This window comes from Meles meles, chromosome 8, assembly GCF_922984935.1.
Source record: "Meles meles chromosome 8, mMelMel3.1 paternal haplotype, whole genome shotgun sequence".
NCBI lineage: Eukaryota > Metazoa > Chordata > Mammalia > Carnivora > Mustelidae > Meles > Meles meles.
The window spans coordinates 8,228,381-8,248,424 of NC_060073.1; the positions used below are offsets into that span (position 1 = coordinate 8,228,381).

Here is a 20,044-nt window from a genome sequence, read left to right on the forward strand (position 1 = left end):
AGAGAGAGGCAGGGGAGGGGCAAAGGGAGAGGGAGAGAATCTTGAGCAGACTCCATGCCCAGTGCGGAGCCTGACTTGACTCAGGACTTGGTCTCACGGACCCCAAGACTCCAGGTGCCCAGCTGGGTATCATTTAAGTATTTGTATATTAAATATTTAAGTATTTGTTCTGTGTATAGAATGAGCTATTTACTTGGTGTCATAGTTTATAAAAAGAAAATAGTCAGGCTGCCTGGGTGGCTCAGTTAAGCATCTGACTCTTTTTTTTTTTTTTAAGATTTTATTTACTCATTTGTCAGAGAGAGAGAGAGCGAGCGAGCGTGAGCACAAGCAGGGGGAGTGGCAGGGAGAGGGAGAAGCAGGCTCTCTGCTGAGTGGGGAACCTGATGCTGGGCTTTATCCCAGGACCCCAAGATCATGACCTCAGCTGAAGGCAGATGCTTAACTGACTGAGCCACCCAGGAGCCCCAAGCATTTGACTCTTGATTTTGGCTCAGGTTATGATCCCAGGGTTCTGGGATCTCAGGGTCCCCATGTGGAGCTCTCCGCTTAGCAGGGAGTCAAAATTCTCTCCCCCGTTCCTCTACCCCTCCTCCCTAAAATAGTCTTTTTTTTTTTTTTTTTTTTAAATGATGCCCAGGGATGTCAGTAGTCCAGTCTGTCCCTTCTGAGGCCCCAGACTGTTGCTTAAACATGGATCCTACGAGTAGGCAATAGGAGAAAAGGCTGAACTGAGGCCCTGCACAGTCCCAGTGACTTATTTACTTGGCTGTTTACCCCACAATACTGAGTCTCTGGAGGACAGGAATATGTCTTATGTATATATCAGCAATACTGCCTAGCATTATGCCTGGCACATAACAATTTTGGCAAGCTATTTTTGGAAAGCTTTGGGACCTGAGTCATGGTGGATGTCACTGCAGAAAACAATTTTGTTATTTCTGTGCTTCATAAATACTTGATTGTTTTGATACTTATGACTTTGTTTTGGCTTTCCAGAATGAATATGATTATCAGTTTTTGAGCACTAACTATACATCAATCATAATTGCCAAATACATCTCATTTAACCCACAACAACTCAAATCATTTGGCAATAGGTAATAAGTTCAAAGAGTTTAAATACATCACCCAAGTTTGCTCAACTAGTAAGTATCGAAGCTAAAATGCAAAGCCCAGGTGAGTCTGACCCTGAACCCCGCAGTCTTAACCACTCAAACATGTCTACATGTCACCTGCTTCTGGAAAACCACAAGGAAAGCTCAGCCTCTGATCATAATACATGACTCAATCCAGAGTGAGATGGCTGAGGACAGGCTGTAATCAGTATCATCAATATTTAGCATTTTGAATGTTCACTGTTTTGATGACCCTGGTTATTTGAGAAGGAAACAACACTAACAACAAAACGTAGTTCTCGTTTACAGGAGTAGCTTTCTAAGCTGTGACTAATCCTAAAGTCTACCCATAATTTGGACTGTGTTCTAAATCCCAAAAACTTCTACAAGGTACGGGGAAGGCTGGTGTGCTCACACTGACTTGGATGAAATTAATTGAGACAGATTTGTGTCTGTCAGTGTTTGCTGGTGATTTCCCAACAGGATGGATTTCAGTGGATCTCTATTGGGAGCCCTTAAATAGAGCAGGATATTTTGTTCGAAAGCAAAAGTTAGGGGCTTATATTAAGGGAGCAATAAAGTGAGTGAGCAGTGTTAAATGTCCCATATCCCTTCTTTACTCATCCGTTCAATAAGTATTAGTTTCTATTATTTGCTTGGCATTGTATGAAGCACTGTGGATATAGCAGTAAACAAAGTAAACAGACAAAATTCCTATTCTAGTGGGAAGAGAAACAAAAAGATTATGTTTTACTTAAAACATAAGTCTGGGGTACCTGGGGTGGCTCTGTGAGTTAAGTGTCTGCCTTCCGCTCAGATCATGATCCTAGGGTCCTGGGATCAAGCACCGCATCACCAGGCGGTTGGTGGGGGGGGGGGGGTCCTTTATTAGTGGGAATCTGCTTTTCCTTCTGCCCCTCAGCCCACACCCACTCCTGCTCTCTCCCTCAAATAAATAAATAAAAATAAAACATAAGTCAGATGGTAAGAAGTCTAATGAAGTTGGACAGGGAAAGGTACTAGAGAATTCTGGGATGTGTGTGCAATTTTAAATTCTTACACTGTGTGTTGCAATTGTGACAAGACATTGGCCTTTGGCCCCTCTCTCTTCCTGAGCATGCCACATAATGGCCTGGACTTGCGTCATGTCCTGTAGGTCCTGCCTTCTGCACATGTAGTGTGAAACCCCAATAACCACTACTGGCTAGTTTCTTGCCTGCCTGAGTGGGCTAGATCTAATCGAGACTCTTAAATCTCAAGCGTAGAGGCGGGTATTCAGGTAATCTCAAGTTTGGGGGAAAATAGGAAGGCAGGGTGAAAGAAATCAAAATAGGATTTCTTTAGATAAGATTAGGCAGAATTATCTCTCGCTCTTCTCCTCTGTCCTAATCACTTGGGAGGTAAGAAGAAACAAACAAACAAAAAAACAGCTCAAAGGCTTGGCAGGGCCTGAAGGTAGTTGGAAGGAGGTTCTGGGTAGATTATAATAGTTAAGGCGGAGGCAGAAGTGGGACACCTTTCTGGCTCAGTCAGAGGAGCATGAGGCTCTTGATTTCCTAGTGGTGAATTCGAGCCCCAGGTCTGGTGTAGAAATTACTTAAAAACAAACAAACAAAAATTTTAAAAGTTAGAGGCAGAAGAAAGTATAATAATTTGTCTAATGAATGAGGGCATGGTGATGCCAAGAGGGGGTGGTGATGGGATGGCTGCTTTAGCCTCCCGTAAGATCCACCAGCTACTAATCTCCGATAACCGCCCCTACCCCAGCAAACCCAAACAAGATTCTTCACAACTGACCCTTTCTTAATCACGTGTGACGTGTGAATAAAATCATTTTCAGAGAACCTTGTTTTGTATGGACCTAACACACAGTTTAAGTAGGGTGTGCTTGCAAAAGTACCTTTAAAGCAAGCCCCTGTAAACCTGACGTTTACAAAACATGGCCATGGTTTAGGGTGGACAGAGCCTGTGGAAGGAGTTTCACTGGAAGTTCTTAGCTGTTAGAGTGGTGGTGATGGTCCATCACCAGGCTTGGCCAGGCATGCGATTATGGGGTGAAACTGATGATGATGGTGATGAAGTCACGTCCTCCTCTCCTTGTGAAGTCAAAATCGTTATTAAAAAAAGAAAACAAAAACCAGTGACGCTTACGTCATCCCGGTTTGAGGCCTCCTTTTGGTCCTTTAGTCCTTAAGTACACTGAAGCAGTCAAACGCGGCAGGGGGCGGTTAGCGGCGGGTCATCCCAAGTCCTCCGCCCCGGGGCGGGTCTCAAGGCTTGGATCTCGGCGGGGCGGGAGGGCGATCCCTGGCCTGAGCCGGCCCGCCCCTCCCCTCCCCTCCCCGGATGGCCTGCTGGGAGTTGTAGTTCAGTCGTCGAACAGGCGCGCCAAGCCCCTTCCCTTTCTTCCGCTTCCTCCCCGCCCCAGATGAGTGCGCAGAATAGGCGGGGCACCCAGAGAGCGTGGAACTACAATTCCCAACGGACCATCGCACCCAAGGCGCACTCCCAGGTAGCCCGCGGCCCGCTCGCGCGCTCCAGCGTACGCGTCGGGCCGTGGCGGGATTCAGCCGGGTGCGCCTCCCCTTCTCGCCCCCCGGCTTCGGCAATCCCAGTGCCCGTCGCGGGGAGGGCGGTCCGTCCGGCCTCGTAGACCCGCCCTGTGTTCGTTCCCTCGGAGCTCTGCGTGCCCCTTCTTCTACCCACTTTCTTCTAGAGTCCAGGCCCCGCCCGTTTCCCGCCTCCTGGGCCCGGTTAGTTCCCGACTCAGCCCGCCCCTCCCTGCGCCCCTGCTGCTTCTGCTGAAGGCGGAGGCTCCATGTTGTCCCCTCAGCGAGCGGTAGTGGCTGCCTCGGGAGGAGCAGGTGAGGCGCCCAATTTTCCCCGGGCCCGCTCCGTGGCCCCCCCGCCGCCCTCCCGACTCCTTCCGAGGAGAACGCCCGCCCGCACCGCCGCCCGTTCCTCGTCCCGGGGCTGGGACCCTGTGCCCCTCGCCGGGGTACCCTCGGCCCGCGAATTCGGGGCCGGGGACTGCTAGCGAGGCCCGGCGGGCCGGGCGCGGGCGGCCCTTCCTTCGACTCCCGGTGGGAGCGGCAGCCGTCGGCGGTCGGGCCCGGCGCTTGGGCCCAGCGCTAGGGGGAGGCCCGCGGTGCTCTAGGGCCGGGGGGCGGGCGGCGCCCCGAAGTTGCGGCCCCGCCCTGGCGGAACCCCGCGCTCCGGGGCTGCGGCTCCCTCCCGCCTGGCGCTCCGCAGGCTCGCGGGCTGGCAACCGGGGTCCCGGTCCTAGCGGGAAGGTAGATGCTTTGTCTTTGACAAAGCGCTGGACGGCTGCGAAGTGTCTTGGAGTTGGAAGCTTTATTTTTTCCTAACGACCTCGAGGCGCTGGCAGGCATTAGGAAAGTTGATTTTAAACCCGTACTTCTTTCCATAAACGAGATGAAAGAATGTGACCTTAATGGTTTTTTAGGAAGTTCTTTTAGTACGTTTGGGATCGTACGTACGTTGTTCTCTCGCTTCCCTGAAGACACAAAGAATGGTAAAAGAAAAACCAAGTGGAAAGTCATCAAAGATTGAGGGATACTTCACCTGTCATTTTACCTGGCTTTATTCTTGCTTAATGTGTATGCTCTTGAAATCGCCAGAAGTTTCACTTGCGAAATCTAAAGGCAAAAAATGAAAACACTGAAGAATCTTAATAAATCTCAGCCCTCAAAGTTGAATACGAAGCTGGGTGGAATGATTGGTGAAAGGGAGAAAAGAACTAACGGTAACGGACGAAAAACGCAGTTTCACATTTTGTCTTGCTTTTGGAGAAGCAAAACCTACGTGGCTTTAATCCATGTCAAGTGTTCAGTAGTGCAGTGAACTGAAATTCAAATTAGTGCCTCCCCCCCCACTTTCCATAGGAACTAGCTTGCAGTCTAGAAATCCCTGTTTATGTTTTACTACCTGTAAAGGAAAGGCTTGGATGAAAAGGATTTGTGTGTAATGAAGAATTAACAGTAGTACAGCACGTTGTTTTATTAGCTACCATTTACTCTCTCATTGGAGTAACCGTGAAATTAGGAAAAATGACAACAGGATAGGTACGTGTACTAGTTATACTTTTTGTAGCTTTCACTCAATAGAAGTTGTTTAGAATAGGCTTCGTTAACTTGGTGTTCTATGGTGGAGCTCGTGTGTTTTTCATTTTTATGATTTCTGAGTCTTAGAATAAAGGATAAATGCACACTAATTTAAAATGAGATAATAGAGAATTATAAGAAGCAATAAATTAATATAAAATTCTCTCTACCTCCCCCAATTCCCAGTGCTAGGTCACTTAACAGTTTGGCTGCATATTAAGATTCCAGCGAAATAGGGAATGCCAGGTTGTGTGAACTTGTTGAGAAGTAGAATTTGCCTATAATGACTAGGCATACCTGTTAAAGTTTCTATGGCCTTGTGAACTGAAAAATTGTTCAAATAACACAGCTGCATTTTAAAGTTAATCTAAATTTTAAAACATTTTCCCAAGTTGTCTTTGAGGTTTTGGGAGTATATTCTTTAAAAAACATCAAAGGGGGAAGAGTGAGGGGAAAGATTTTATTTAAAAGAAAAAAACCTTTAGTTGGGCTTTTGGATCTGCAGTCTGCTGCATGATTGGAATAACCTGTGGTATTTTAAACCTGACAGTGCATGGGACCCACAGATTGTGATTTAATTCATTGTGGGGCCGGGCAACGTTAAAAAAAGAACCTTGAGTAATTCTAATTTGCATACTAATATAGAATAAAATTTTCCTATAGGTGGTTGCTTACATTTGAATTGATTTGTTTACTTAATAGGAAGTTTGATTTATAATATCAGTGTATTGAGAAGTTGATGCTTTTTGGAAATTTGTAAAGGATGCTTTTTATTAGCATGTATATTGAGAGAACTTGTTGATGTATTTCACAGCTAAAGCATATTATAAGTTAGGAAATAGACTTTGCTGGTATAGTCAGTGAAAAAAAATAAGTAACTTTTTATGTCTTGAAATCATAAGGAATTCAAGTCAAATATTGACAATTAAGAAAGCCTTATTCATCTGGAACGCAAAACCCTCAGGTGTTTTGGATTTCGGTGATTTTTTTTTTTTTTAAGATTTTATTTGTTTGATAGACAGAGAGAGCATGGACAAGCACGCTTGTGCGGACAAGCACGCTTGTGCACACAAGCAGTGGGGAGGGGCAGAGGGAGAAGGAGAAGCAGTCTCCCTGGTGAGCAGGGAGCCATTTCAGGGCTGGATCCCAAGACCCTGGGATCAGGACCTGATCCAAAGGCAGACGCTTAACCAACTGAGCCACCCAGGCACCCTGATTTTGGTGATTTTTTATTTTTAGGGAAGAGTCAAATAAGATGAATATTGAACTCAGTCTATTAAAAAAATAGCAAAAAAATTGAAAAAAATAGAAAAAATAGAAAAAAATTTTCTATAGCATAGCCTGGCGTCATTTTTAGATTTAACCTAGTCTCTGCATTTCAGAATCTTAAGTACTGTTTAGTCATAATTGGTCTTTATAAATCCATAAACCACTACAAAATTGACAAAATGTGGTTTTGTTCAGCATTCTGTGCTAACGTATAAAGATTCGTTGTGACAGATGAATTGAGAAAAAGTTTTCTCTTAAACCCTTTAATTGATTGCAATGTAAATTTTCCCCGATATTCTCTTCTGTAGGGTATAGGTAGTATTTTCATTGAAACAGCTTTAAAAATGTACGTGTATCTACCAGCATACTTACTGCCTTAAGACAAAATAGACTGTATGAAAGCACTCCCAACCATCAGCAAAATGGAACCACACCCAGCAGTTTGAGTTGGCTGAGGGCTTACCATCATACATGATGATGCGTTCTCCCTGGCCTTGCCTGAGTTAGGGACTTTAAAGACTGCCATCGAGAAAAAGGCATAAAATGGTGTGCTTCTGGTTTTGGGTGTGTTCCTCTTGCCCTTTAGTAAATGTGTTTCAAAAGGAGAGTGGAAAACTCAGGCATAACTTTGTCCTGAGTCATACACTCTACTCAGTGAAATGTTTCTGAAACTGTAGTTAATACGCTCTTTGGAACTCTGAATAGTAAAGATGATCACTGGGGCCAGCTTTGCCGTAGTGGTTCTTCACCTGGGGGGATTTTGCTGCGACGGGACATCTAGCAATCTGCAGACATTTTTGGGTTTTAGAACCAAGGGTAGCACTACTGTTATCTAGTAGGTAGAGACCAGAGTTGCTGCCAGATATCCTACAATGAACAGACTAGCTCCCCACAACGAAGAATTACCCAGCCCAAGATACCAGTAGTGCTGAGGTTGAGAAACCCTGGTCTGCATTGTTGAATTGATGAACTCAATTCTGTATGAATTTTCTGAAAGAGTAGTTGTACTTGCTTCCAGTTAGTTTCATTGAGTTTATCACTGTTCAGATGGTCCTTTCAAGTATTTGAGGGAATTTAAACTTTTTTTCCCCTATAATGTTTTTTAATAGAATTTATTTCTTAGAATGTGTATATATATATATATATATATATTTTAAGATTTTATTTATCTGACAGACAGAGATCAGAAGTAGGCAGAGAGGCAGGCTGAGAGAGAGAGAGAGAGAGGGGAAGCAGGCTCCCTGCTGAGCAGAGAGCCCGATGCGGGGCTCGATCCTAGGACTCTGGGATCATGACCCTAGCTGAAGGCAGAGGCTCAACCCACTGAGCCACCCAGGCGCCCCCAGAATGTATGTTTTCCGTAGAACTGGAAAGGCTGATGATGATTCAGTAGTCTCAGTGACTTTTATTTAGCCTCTGCAGCTACTTTTGCATTTTTAAAATGACTTTTTTTTTTTTTAAGATTTTATTTATTTATTTGACACAGAGAGAGGGATCACAAGGAGGCAGAGAGGCAGGCAGAGAGAGAGGAGGAAGCAGGCTCCCCGCTGAGCAGAGAGCCCCATGGGGGGCTCAATCCCAGGACCCGAGACCATGACCTGAGCCGAAGGCAGAGGCTTTAACCCACTGAGCCACCCAGGTGCCCCATGACTTTTTTTTTTTTTAATATTAAATAAATATTTATATTTATTTATGTAGGGCTCCATCCCAGAACCCTGAGATCAGGACCCAAGCTGAATGCAGAGGCCCAACCCACTGAACCACCCAGGCACCCCAATCTAAAAGACTTTTTAAAAAGTAGCTGCAGGGGCTCCTGGGAGGCGCAGTCAGTTGAGTGTCTGATTCTTGGTTTCGGCTCAGGTTGTGATCTTGGGGTCATGAGATATGGAGCCCTATTGGGCTCCTCGCTTAGTGAGGGGGTCTGTTTGAAATTCTCTCTCCCTGTCCCTCTGCCCCTCCTTGTGCGTTCTCTCTTTCTCTCTCAAATAAAACATCTTTAAGACAAACATTCAGAGTTAGATCATTCTAGAAGAGTTAATGCTGTCATTTGCTCCGATCTCTACAGTTTTCCTTATGAGAATTACAGCTTCTTTCTATTTGGGTTGTCTGTTCTTCTCATTTTAGTGCAGAGCCAGGCTGTTGAATGCGGTTATTACAGAGATTATTTGAACAGGCACATTTAAACCTACTGGTTAGTCTGGCTTAAGGTGTGTTGTGCCAGAAGTAAAGGCTAAATCAGTACTTTGAAAGTAATCAGAAAAAAGTTTGTAGCTTCCACATGGACTGTTGAAAGGCTTTTTAATTATCCAAGATTTTTCAGCACTTCCTACATAACTGAAATGATGGCTGATTCAGTATTACCGTGTACTATTTACAGCAATAATCAGAATTGGCAGTATGATACAGTATTTGGTCTACTCGTCTTTTTTTTTTTTTTTTAAACATTGGGTTTCAGTTCACTTATATGTAAATGGATGACAGATGTGGCTATAGTCAGGCCATATCTATGTGTACAAAATGTCTCTTCTGTTATTCATATAAATGAATGTAATACAGCATCAGCTCTTCATCTAAATAAACATTAACTGTTCATATAAATGAGGATTACTGTTGTCTCAGAGTGCTTATCTAGATCTTGGGAAATAATTGCTTTACTAAAGGGAAAATCATTAAAGGTTGTCCCCTAAAGGTTTTTCTTTTTCTTTTTAAAAATATTTTATTTCTTTATTTGACACGGAGAGATCACAAGTAGGCAGAGAGGCAGGCAGAGAGAGAGAGGAAGAAGCAGGCTCCCTGCTGAGCAGAGAACCCCATGTAGGACATGATCCCAGGACCCTGAGATCACGACCTGAGCGGAAAGCAGAGGCTTCACCCACTGAGCCACTCAGGCACCCTAAAGGTTTTTCTAATACCATTCCTGGAGGTAATATCTCCAGAGTTTAAGATTCCTGAGAAGTGGGAGTAATTTCATTGCAATTAGGGGAAACCCCTCCTCCCTCCCCCCAAAACCCCTCAAAACAAAAACCCCAAACCTCAGAAACTTTTGTGTGAGCCCTTACTGAGCAAGTTGCTTTAATGTTTTTATCATTATAATTTTTGATCTGTTCTTCAGCCAGGCCTGTACATTTTAAATTTAACCCAAGGGAGGTATAGGTTACCTAGCAAGTTTGGCCAATTTAGACATTCAGGAAATTTTCAGTTGTTGAAGACTCATTGAATCTTAGAGCTAGAAAATAGCTTCACCTAACTGCCTGGTTTTGTAGAGGAAACTGAGACCCAGAGAAGTAAAACGATTTAATCATGTGGTTGTACAGCTGGGCCCTGAGTGTTAGGGAAGGCCTTTCTCCTGTACATTCTGCCTCACCAGAGAATAACAACGTTTGCCAAAACAAGCTAAACAAGCTTAAGTCATAGAAGGGAGAAATAAGGGGTGCCTGGGTGGTGCAGGCGGTTTAGTGCCCAACTCTTGGTTTCAGCTCAGGTTGTGGTCTCAGGGTCGTGGGATTGAGCCCTGTGTCAGGCTCCACATTCAGTGTGGGGTCTGCTTAGGATCCTCTCTCCTCCTCCCTCTGTGCCTTCTTCCCCCACTCCTCTTATGCTTGCTCTCTCAAATAAATATATATATAAAAAAAGGAAGTAATTGGATTTGGAGCTATACGATATAAAGGAAGATAGAGTCAGGGAAGCTGTGGAGGCTGAGAAGTAGAGATTCGAAAGAAGTGGAGTAACTGAGGATTCATTGTGACAATACCATAAATAGACATAGAAAGTGTTAGTCCTCGAGGTTTCTAGAAGTTAAATCTTGACTCATTTCACTCTTGAGACCACAGACTAGATGCCCAGAGTCACATAGGCTCTTAGTGGTAGAACTGGAACAGGAACTCGTCTCTTGACTCTAGTGCCCATATATTTCTACACACTACTCCTGAGAAGGAGGTGATGGTGGAGTATCTGGGTGCATCTGTCCCTGAGGCATTTGTGGGTTCCTGAGTGCAGGTTGGGAATTAATGACGTTGCGTCACCAAAAGAGGGTATAGTGAAATTACAGGAATAAAGAGCTCATTGAGGGAGTAAGGGAGAACTTTGAAACTGAAGCAGAGCCCCCCGCGGCGCTCAGAGGAGGCTCAGAGGAGGCCGAAGAGAAAAAGAAGTAGCAAAAGATGGTGAAGAGGTTGGGAGGGAGCTAGAAATGGGCCCTGTCTCTGAGACCAAAGGTTTTCAGGAGTTCGAGAAGCAGATGCCAGTTGTGTTTTGTTATGCAGAGAGAGTGGAGTGAGAATCGAGGAAGGGCCATTGGATTTGGCAAGTCAGGTGATTGATAAACTAGTGGAGAGTTTCAGCGAGGTGGAGAGGAAGGTCAGGTTGCTAGGTAATGAGAAGGGAATGGGTAGGTACGGGAATGAAGACACACCTTCGAGGAGTTTGGCCCAGAAAGAAAGAAGACTGCAAGGGGGAAGGGAAGAAACTGGTTTTTATTGAGGTGCTTGACAAGTATTACTGGGTTTAGTGCTCACAATACTAGGAGACTGTTACTCTTCCTTTTAGATACTGGGGCTGAATATAACAGTTTCCCTACTCCCCAGAAGTTCCCATTTGAGTGGTAAATCATGATTAATATTAATATTAGAATGGGTGGGATAATACAGTATGTATGAGGTTAATAGGAAAGTGGGACCACTATTGGGTTTCTAGTATGTATTAGACTCTGGGCTTTGAGATGAGTATTCAGTTTGTTTTTTTTAAAGATTTTATTCATTTATCTGACAGACAGAGATCACAAGTAGGCAGAGAGGCAGGCAGAGAGAGGAGGAAGCAGGCTCCCTGTGGAGCAGAGAGCCCAATGCAGGGGCTTGATCCCAGGACCCTGAGATCATGACCTGAGCCGAAGGCAGCGGCTTAATCCACTGAGCCACCCAGGAGCCCCAAGTATTCAGTTTCTAAATAAATGGACCTGCAAGTGGTTAGAAATTTATCCATAGTTACATTGAGACTAAGTGGTGGAGTTCATTCAGTTATTCCAGAAATATTTTTTTGGATATCTACTATGTGTGGGCACTGTTCTGGGATCTTGGGGGATATAGCATTGAACAGCAGAGACAAAAATTCTTACCTTAATGGAGCTTACATTCTAGAGGGGAGAAAGGAAGCATTCAAGCCCTGCTGTATCTAGACTCCAGAATGTGTTTTGTTTTTTTTTTCCTTTTTAGTATGCCATGTAAAGTGATAGGCAGAGGATGGGGCCAGAGGGAGGAGAAGGTGGATGTTGAAGGGTCAGTCTTTGCCTGGAGTTGGGGGGGGATGTGCTTTTCAGGCCATGGGAACAAGTGGTTGAATAAGTCATATATTTGAAATTTTGGAATCAAGGCAGGTCAGGACCAGAATCCTGTTTCTTCAGTAGAAAGACCAGTGAAAGTAAATTTGCCTGAGAGGATGAGGGGGGTGAGGAATAAGAGGAACCAAGGCAGTGGGGAGAATGGTGAAAGGGTTTGACTTAGAGGATGGAGATTTAGCTTTGAGCCCTTGATCCATAAAGTGTTTGGATAGCACTTATGTAGTGCTGTCGTGATGCATTTCTGTACTGTATTGAAGGAGGTCAGCCCTAATGGGTGAGATCGCATCATTAGAGCAACGCTTGGGGATAGTACCTAACAGGCGAGAAAGATGGGGAGGTGGTAAGATCTAAGGGAGAAGGTCCTGAGGTTTTGATTAAGAGATCTTAAGGGATTGGGGAGACTGAGATATGGGGATAAATCGACAAAGGACATTTTTTTGTTGTTGTTAAAATTTTTATAGTTTTACTCATTTAAGTAATTTCTGCCCCCCAGGTGGGGCTTGAACTCCTGACCTCAAAACCAAGAATTGCATACTCTTCCAACTGTGCCAGCCAGGCACCCCTTTAGCAATTTTTTTTAAAGAGCAAAGGGCATTTCTATGACGCCTGGAAAGGAGTGCGTAAAAGTAAAGTTTTTTCCTTGGAAAATCAGTGATACTGTCTTGGGGGCGGCTGGCTGGTTCAGTCGGTTGAGTATCCGACTCTTGGATTTGGCTCCAGTTACGATCTCAGGGTCGTGAGAGTGAGCCCTGTGTCAGGCTCTGTATTCAGTGCCGTGTCTGCTAGAGATTCCCTCTTCCTCTCTCCTCTCCCCTTTTGCTCTCTCTCAAAATAAATAAATCTTTTTTTAAAAAGGTACTGTCTTACCTTAGAAAATGAGAGAGAAAGATGAGATGGTGAAAAGTGAGCAACTTTATTTGTTTAAATTGGATTATTGGTGATGGGTGCAGTTCACAGTGATTTTCCCCTTAAGTGGATGGAAACCAGAGGAGCGAGATCTTTCTAAATCCAGTGTGCCCAGTAAGCCGTTCGAAGAGAAATGCAAGATCAGCCCCGCTCCTCCAACTAAACGCCGTCTGGTTTTCTCTTCTTTTCACTGTGCTCTAGGCAGAAGGAGAGGAAGAGTTGAGTGAAGGGCTTTATCACCTTTTCCCCCGCAACTGTCCTCAGAGGTCTTCAGCTTCTCTTGAAGTACAGCTCATTGTGCACAACTGCATACGTTCCTGTCATTGGGTTATTCCGTCTTGTCAGTAGCCCGGGGAACCTTACCTTCTGTGTCTGTTGCTCTGGCAGAACCACCTGCATTCTCAGGGTTGTGGCCTTCTACTATATTACAGCATGTCGGATTCATTCTTCCTGTGATCGTCTGTTGTGTGCCTGCTTTGTGTCGTAATTCACATTGCTCGGTAGACTTTAATGGTTTAATAGATGAAATGGAAAGAGCCAGTATCATGAACTTAATTGTGAGGTCCTGGGGGACTCTTAAACTGGTTCCTGGGTTTGGCTGTACCCGATAGAGCCTTCAAATTAGCTATCTAAACAAGGTAGACATTTATTTACTTATTTATTTCACATAAAAGTGAGCCAGCAGGGCAGTTCTGCTGCATGAAGTCTGAGGCCCTACCTCTCTTGTTGCTCCAGTATTTCTGGGGCGTTGCCCTCATGCACCTGGTGCTTGATGACTCCCTCCCCCAAATACATCCAGAGAGCAGGAAAGGGGAAAGTGCCTACCCCAGAATTTGCTGTATCATTTCCAGTCTGAACTTAGTCACACAGTGATAATCCCTGCTGCAAGGTTGGGTTGAAGATGGAGTTCTTCGGGGCAGTTAGATGCCCAGCTAAAAATCAGTTGCCATAGCAGGAGAGGAAAATGACTATTGGGGGAGCAACCAGCCACCTCAGGGACTTGGTTTGGAACTGCTCTGAGTCTTGCGCAGTACTTAACACTGGTTAGTTCTTTTTTCTTTTTTAAGATTTTATTTTTATTTATTTGACAGAGAAAGTGAGCGAGCACAAGCAGGGGGAGCAGAGGGAGAGTGAGAAGCAGACTCCCCGCTGAATAGGGTGCTCTATGCGGGACTCGATCCCAGGACCCCAAGATCCTGACCTGAGCCGAAGGCAGACGAAGGGAGACGCTTAGCCAACTGAGCCACCCAGGCACCCTTGTTCTTTCGTATGAAAGATTGAAGGTCTTTAGGTCCTGGATTCACCTCCTGTTGTGGCATTAAAAAGGACCGCAAGAGATTATTCACAGAAATGTTTCCTTCTTACCCAGACAGTAATGGGAAAGAGAGATAGTAATACACATTTATTACAAGGGCATCGGGACAGTTTAAGTATATTTATAACTTGTTTTCCACTAGTTTAATAAAAATATAAAAGTGGGAAGAATCTTTTGTTGCTCTCTGGTATTTTAAGTATAAAAAGTGAGTAGTAATTCCCATAGCTCAATGGGTAGAATCTGGCAGGCAGGCTGTTTTGTTGACTTTCTTACTGTGACCATGCAGCCTTCAGTGTTTTCCAGACAAAAGTAATTTGGGGACCATGTTTGTGATTTTGGCCATATCTGCTCGCCTGTACTGTGCTTTGCTTAATATTTGTTTTTCAACTTACTTTGAATTGATTCATCTTTTAAACTTAGCATTCTTCTAAGTAGTAAACCATTAAAACATGGTTTTGTTTCCTTATACACGTGAAAATACGTACTTATTAAAGTAATGTCCTTTTAACTACACGAAAACCCCTTCTGTACCAGTGCCGCAGGCTTACACTTCGGGAAGTAGTGCTTTGCTTCATCCCTGAGGCCACACTGGTAGTTTTTTGTAAACTTTCTGTAAATCCATAGCTGCTAAGTGGCTCTGTGAATTTCAGAGAATTGATATCTTTCTGTTTTCAACTTTGGTAGGGAAACTACTAGTTAGTGCTTAATTTTGAGGTAAAGAATTGCCCCTAAAATGTTGACCAGGTTGTTAAGAGTGATCTGCAAGTCCTAGTACATAAAGATACTTTCAAGCTTTTCTCCGGAACACGTTGGACAAGATGTTTAACTTTTGTAAGCCCTAGTTTCCTTATTTTTAAAGATGAGCCTGTATTATTTACCACATGGGGTTATTCTGAAGATTAAATAAAATGTATGTTAAAAGGCTTAGCAGTGGCAGGCACCCTTTCTACTGCAGATGGACATTTGGATTGTTTCTGGTTTGGTTCTATTTTAAATAAAGTTGATGTGAATCTTTTTTTTTTTTTAAGATTTTATTTATTGGGGTACCTGGGTGGCTCAGAGGGTTAAACATCTGCCTTTGGATCCTGGGATTGAGCCCTGCCTCAGGCTTTCTGCTCATCTTTTATTTATTTGAGGGAGAGAGGGTGAGAGGGAAAGAGGGCACGAGCAGGGAGGAGGGGCCAAGGGATGAGGAGAGGCAGGGAGCCTGACCTGGGACTTGATCCAAGGACCCTGGGATCATGACCTGACCCGAAGGCAGACGCTTAACTGGCTGAGCTTACCCAGGTGCCCTGCTTATTACTGTTTTAAAATTGGAATATCTGTCCTTTTCTTATGGATTTCTATATTGACTCTGGATGTGAGTCTTTGGATATAGGTATTTTCTCTTAGTCTGTGGCTTTCATTTTTACTTTCTCTTAATGATGTCTTTTTTAAAATTTAAATTCAGTTAATTAATATATAATGTATTACTGGTTTCAGAGGTAGAGGTCAGTGATTCATCAGTTTTATGTAATACCTGTTGCTCATTACATGACCGACATCCTTAATGTTACCCCATCCTCCCATTAATGTCTTTTAATCAACAAAAACTCTTAATTTTAATGGAGTCTGGTTTGTCATTTTTTCTTTTATTGTTTGTGCTTTTGTGTCATTTAAGAAGTTTTTGCTTTTCCCATGTTCAAAAATACAAATTTAAAGAAGATTTGAAACTAATTTTTTTTTTTCCTCTACAACGATCTAGGTGATGCCATGGAGAGTGGAAAGCCTGGCCCAGTGCAGGTTGTTTTGGTTCAGAAAGACCAGCATTCCTATGAGCTAGAAGAGAAAGCCTTGGCCAGCATTCTCTTGCAGGACCACATCCGAGACCTTGATGTGGTGGTGGTGTCGGTGGCTGGTGCCTTCCGAAAGGGCAAGTCCTTCTTCCTGGACTTCATGCTACGATATTTATATTTCCAGGTAAACCTGAATTGTTTCATTTCAGATTGGAAAATGAGACTTTTGTGTCCAAAAGAGCAAAATAAGCTCGTCGATTATCCTTGATATGTAAAATTACTCAAAATTTAAGACTTAATGGAAATTTCTTTTTTTTCCTATAGAAGGAAGGTGGCCATTCAAATTGGTTGGGTGACTCAGAAGAACCATTAACAGGGTTTTCATGGAGAGGGGGCTCTGACCCAGAAACAACAGGGATTCAGATCTGGAGTGAAGTTTTCACCGTGGAGAAGCCCGGTGGGAAGAAGGTAAGGAAGAAAAGATTTGTTAATTAACAAAAACAACAACAGAACAAGAGCTTTAATGTGTACTCTGATAATTCATCTGAAAATAATGTAAGTGCATGGTTTAAAAATAACACGAGTATATTTTAAAAGATCATATAGTAATATAAGGTTTCTTTTTTTTTATTTTTTAAAATTTTTAAAAAAGATTTATTTGAGAGAGGAAGAATGCATGAGCAGGGGGAGGGGCAGAGGGAGAAGCAGGCTCCCTGCTGAGCAGGGAACCCCTACGTGGAGCTCCATCTCAGGACCCTGGGATCATGACCTTAGCCGAAGGCAGATGCCCAACCGACTGAGCCACCAAGGCACCTCAGTAATATAGCGTTTCTAACAAATAACAGCTATCAGAATCAAAAGGTAGCTATCAAGTGCCCTGTTCTTCCCTCCGCTTGTTTTCACTTCCCAAGGGTTAATGACCTCAAGTGTTTGAGAGGTTACTTCTGTTCTTTACTTTCTTACTCCTGTGAGGGTGGCATAGACCTGCCTGCCACTCTTCTGGGGGCTGAGCAGATACGGAACACTAGGGCATCTCACATGCAGGTGTGAGCACCCCGCCTGCCCCCCAGCCATCAGTAGACCTCTTACCCCATCTCTTCTATGTCCAATAAGTGACTGTCCTATAGCCTCCCCCACATTTTTTTGTCAGGAGCAAGTCATGTGTCTTCTCAAAGTGGCGGAGAGGATTTGGGGGTGTCGCTGTTTCTTAAGCAGATTTTAACCCATTCCTTCTATTTCTAGTTCCGTCCTAAAGCATGCTTTCACAGCTGTCAGTAATACAGCTGCTCTTAGATCTGGCGTTTCAACAGGCCCTACAATTTTCCTTTTAGTCCTGTTGTTTTGTATCATTGCTCTCTTTCTCCTTTTCTGGTAATGTGTGGTAGATGCTTTCATAATTTTCTTTTTAGGAATAAAGAATTATTTTTGACCATATGATCCCTTTCTATAGAATTGGTGGGCAACTGCTCTATTTATTTTTCATAATAGTTTAGGAAATCTTTACACTCTTAGTAGTAAGCAAGCTTTGCTTTTAGTTATCTAACATTTGTAGTGTCCTCATTTTTTTTTTATCTTGTTGAATTGACTCCTTTATAAAGCTCAATGTTTTTTGACATTGTTTTGGTTTCCTGACCTTTAAAAACATAAATAGACTTTATTTTTTAGGACAGTGTTAGGTTTATAGGAAAATTGATCAGAAAATGCAGAATTCCCAGATGGTCCTTTCCCCTGCCAGTTTCTCCCTACTATTTATATCTTGTATTAATGTGATTCATTTGTTATAATTAATGAGCCAGTATTTTTAAAAAAAGATTTTATTTATTTATTTGACAGAGAGACAGAGATCACAAGTAGGCAGAGAGGCAAGCAGAAAGAGAGGGGGAAGCAGGCTCCCCACTGAGCAGAGAGCCCAATGCGGGGCTCGATCCCAGGACCCTGAGATCATGACCTGAGCCAAAGGTAGAGGCTTAACCCACTGAGCTACCCAGGCGCCCCAATGAACTAATATTGATATACTGTTATTAACTAAAGCCCATGGTTTGCATTAGGGTTCCCTCTTTGTGTGTATGTTCTCTGGGTTTTGATAAGTGTGTAACAGTGCAGCCACTGTTGCTGTCTCAGATGGTAGGAACACTGCCTGAAAACCCTGTGCTCCACCTGTTTGCTCCCACCTCCTCCTCAACTCGTGGCGACCACAGATCTTCACACTGTCTCCAGAAATCTGCCTTTTCTAGAATGTCATGTAGTTGGAATCATACAATGTGTAGTCTTTTCTGATTGCCTTCTTTCACTTAGCAGTGTGCTTTCATGGTTCCTCACTATTTCTGTAACTTGATACCTCTTTTCTTTTTATCGTTGAATAATATTCCATTATCTGAACGTACCACGGTGTATCCATTCACCTACTGAAAGACTTGTTTGCTTCCAGTTTTGACAGTTATGAATAAAGCTGCTGTGTACGCATTTGTGTTGAAAGTTTCAACTAATTTGGGTAGATACCAAGGAGAATGATTGTCGGATTGTATGGCAAGGTGATGTTTAGTTTTGTAAGAAACTGTCAAACTGTCTTCGAAAGTACCTGTATCATTTTGCATTTTTTCCAGCAACGAATGTGAAAGTTCTCTTGTTCCGCATCCTTGTCAGCATTTGATATTGTCAGTCTTCTCGGTTTTTGCCATTCCAGTAGAGGTGTAAGGATAGCTCATTGTTGCATTTCTACTCTTTTAAAAAATATTATGTTCAGACTTTCAGCAGGATCAGGACAGCATTCAAAAATCAATATAATATTGGATAAATGTCATATGAATAAGCAGTTCTTTAGAAGTTACCCAAATGGTTGTCTTGTTTTTTAATATAGCTGGTGAGATTTTAGCTTACAATTTATCTGGCTAAAGAAATAGATAATGGGGGGGGGGCGCCTGGGTGGCTCAGTTGGTCAAGCATCTGACTCTTAATTCTGGCTTGAGTCGTGATCTCAGGATGATGATGTCAAGCCTCTGCTTGTACATTCTTTCTTCCTCTCTTAAATAAATAAAATCTTTTTTAAAAGTAGATTATTTGTTTTTACTTTTTAATTAAAAATCTACATTCTTAAATATGTGGCTCCAGTTTATTCTTTTTAACTGTTATGTGGTAGTCTTCATATGAATATATCTTATTTGCCCATCTACCCACTGGTGAACATGTAGATTCTTTCTTTCTTTCTTTCTTTCTTTTCTTTCTTTCTTTCTTTTTAAATTTTTATAATCCTTGCTACAGTGAATGATCTGTTAAATGTCTCCTTGAGTAAATGTGCAAGCATGACTCCAGGTTCTTTAAACTCTGACCGTGACCTGTTAATGGTAGAGAAATCAATTTATTGGCTCATGACCAGTATTTAAAAAGAAAAAAACTAGAGGGGTGCCTGGGTGGCTCAGTGGGTTAGGCATCTGCCTTCGGCTCAGGCCATGATCTCAGGGTCCTGGGATCGAGCTCCACATCGGGCTCTAGCCTGCTTCCTCCTCTATCTCTGCGTCTCTGCCTACTTGTGATCTCTCTCTGTGTCAAATAAATAAATAAAATCTTAAAAAAAAAAAAAACTAGAACAGTAGAAAAGTGTTAGAGTGCAGTAAACAGATAAATTTAGTTTCAGCCTTATGTATGTGTGTATTTAGTCAGAATGGTAAGTATACTTTTCTTTCTCTGTGTTCTGATTCAGAGCATTAGAAAGCCACTTGGAAGTGGAATTGCTAGGTCCAAGAGGCCCATTCCGCCTTTTTCTAGCTTCTGCCAAATTGTTCTTGACAGGGCTTATCACAGTTTATCATTTCACTGCATGAAAGAATACCATTTTGGGGCACCTGGGTGGCTCAGTGGGTTAAGCCGCTGCCTTCGGCTCAGGTCATGATGTCAGGGTCCTGGGATCGAGTCCTGCATCGGGCTCTCTGATCGGCAGGGAGCCTGCTTCCCTCCCTCTCACTCTGCCTGCCTCTCTGCCTACTTGTGATCTCTCTCTGTCAAATAAATAAATAAATGAATGAATGAATGAATGGCAGGGAGCCTGCTTCCCTCTCTCTCACTCTGCCTGCCTCTCTGCCTACTTGTGATCTCTCTCTGTCAAATAAATAAATGAATGAATGAATGAATGAATGAAAGAAAGAAAGAAAGAATACCATTTCCCCCAAATATCCAGCACTTTATCTGAGTGTGTGTATGACTCCTGTTCC

At 43.2% G+C, this 20,044-nt stretch overlaps 1 protein-coding gene across 3 annotated transcripts in view; it reads left to right on the forward strand.

Moving 5' to 3' along the window:
- Nucleotides 1-3,564: 3,564 nt before the first annotated feature.
- ATL3 (atlastin GTPase 3) overlaps nucleotides 3,565-20,044 on the forward strand; it is a 46,961-nt gene continuing 30,481 nt past the window's right edge. The window contains exons 1-3 of one of the 3 annotated variants that reach the window (XM_046016062.1): nucleotides 3,565-3,630; nucleotides 15,809-16,023; nucleotides 16,164-16,307. In XM_046016062.1, the coding sequence (XP_045872018.1) occupies nucleotides 15,817-16,023; nucleotides 16,164-16,307 (351 nt within the window). In that variant the 5' untranslated portion in view covers nucleotides 3,565-3,630; nucleotides 15,809-15,816. Of the gene's footprint in view, nucleotides 3,631-3,703; nucleotides 3,983-15,808; nucleotides 16,024-16,163; nucleotides 16,308-20,044 lie in introns of those variants that run through there. The other 2 variants (XM_046016060.1, XM_046016061.1) reach the window with 2 other exon arrangements.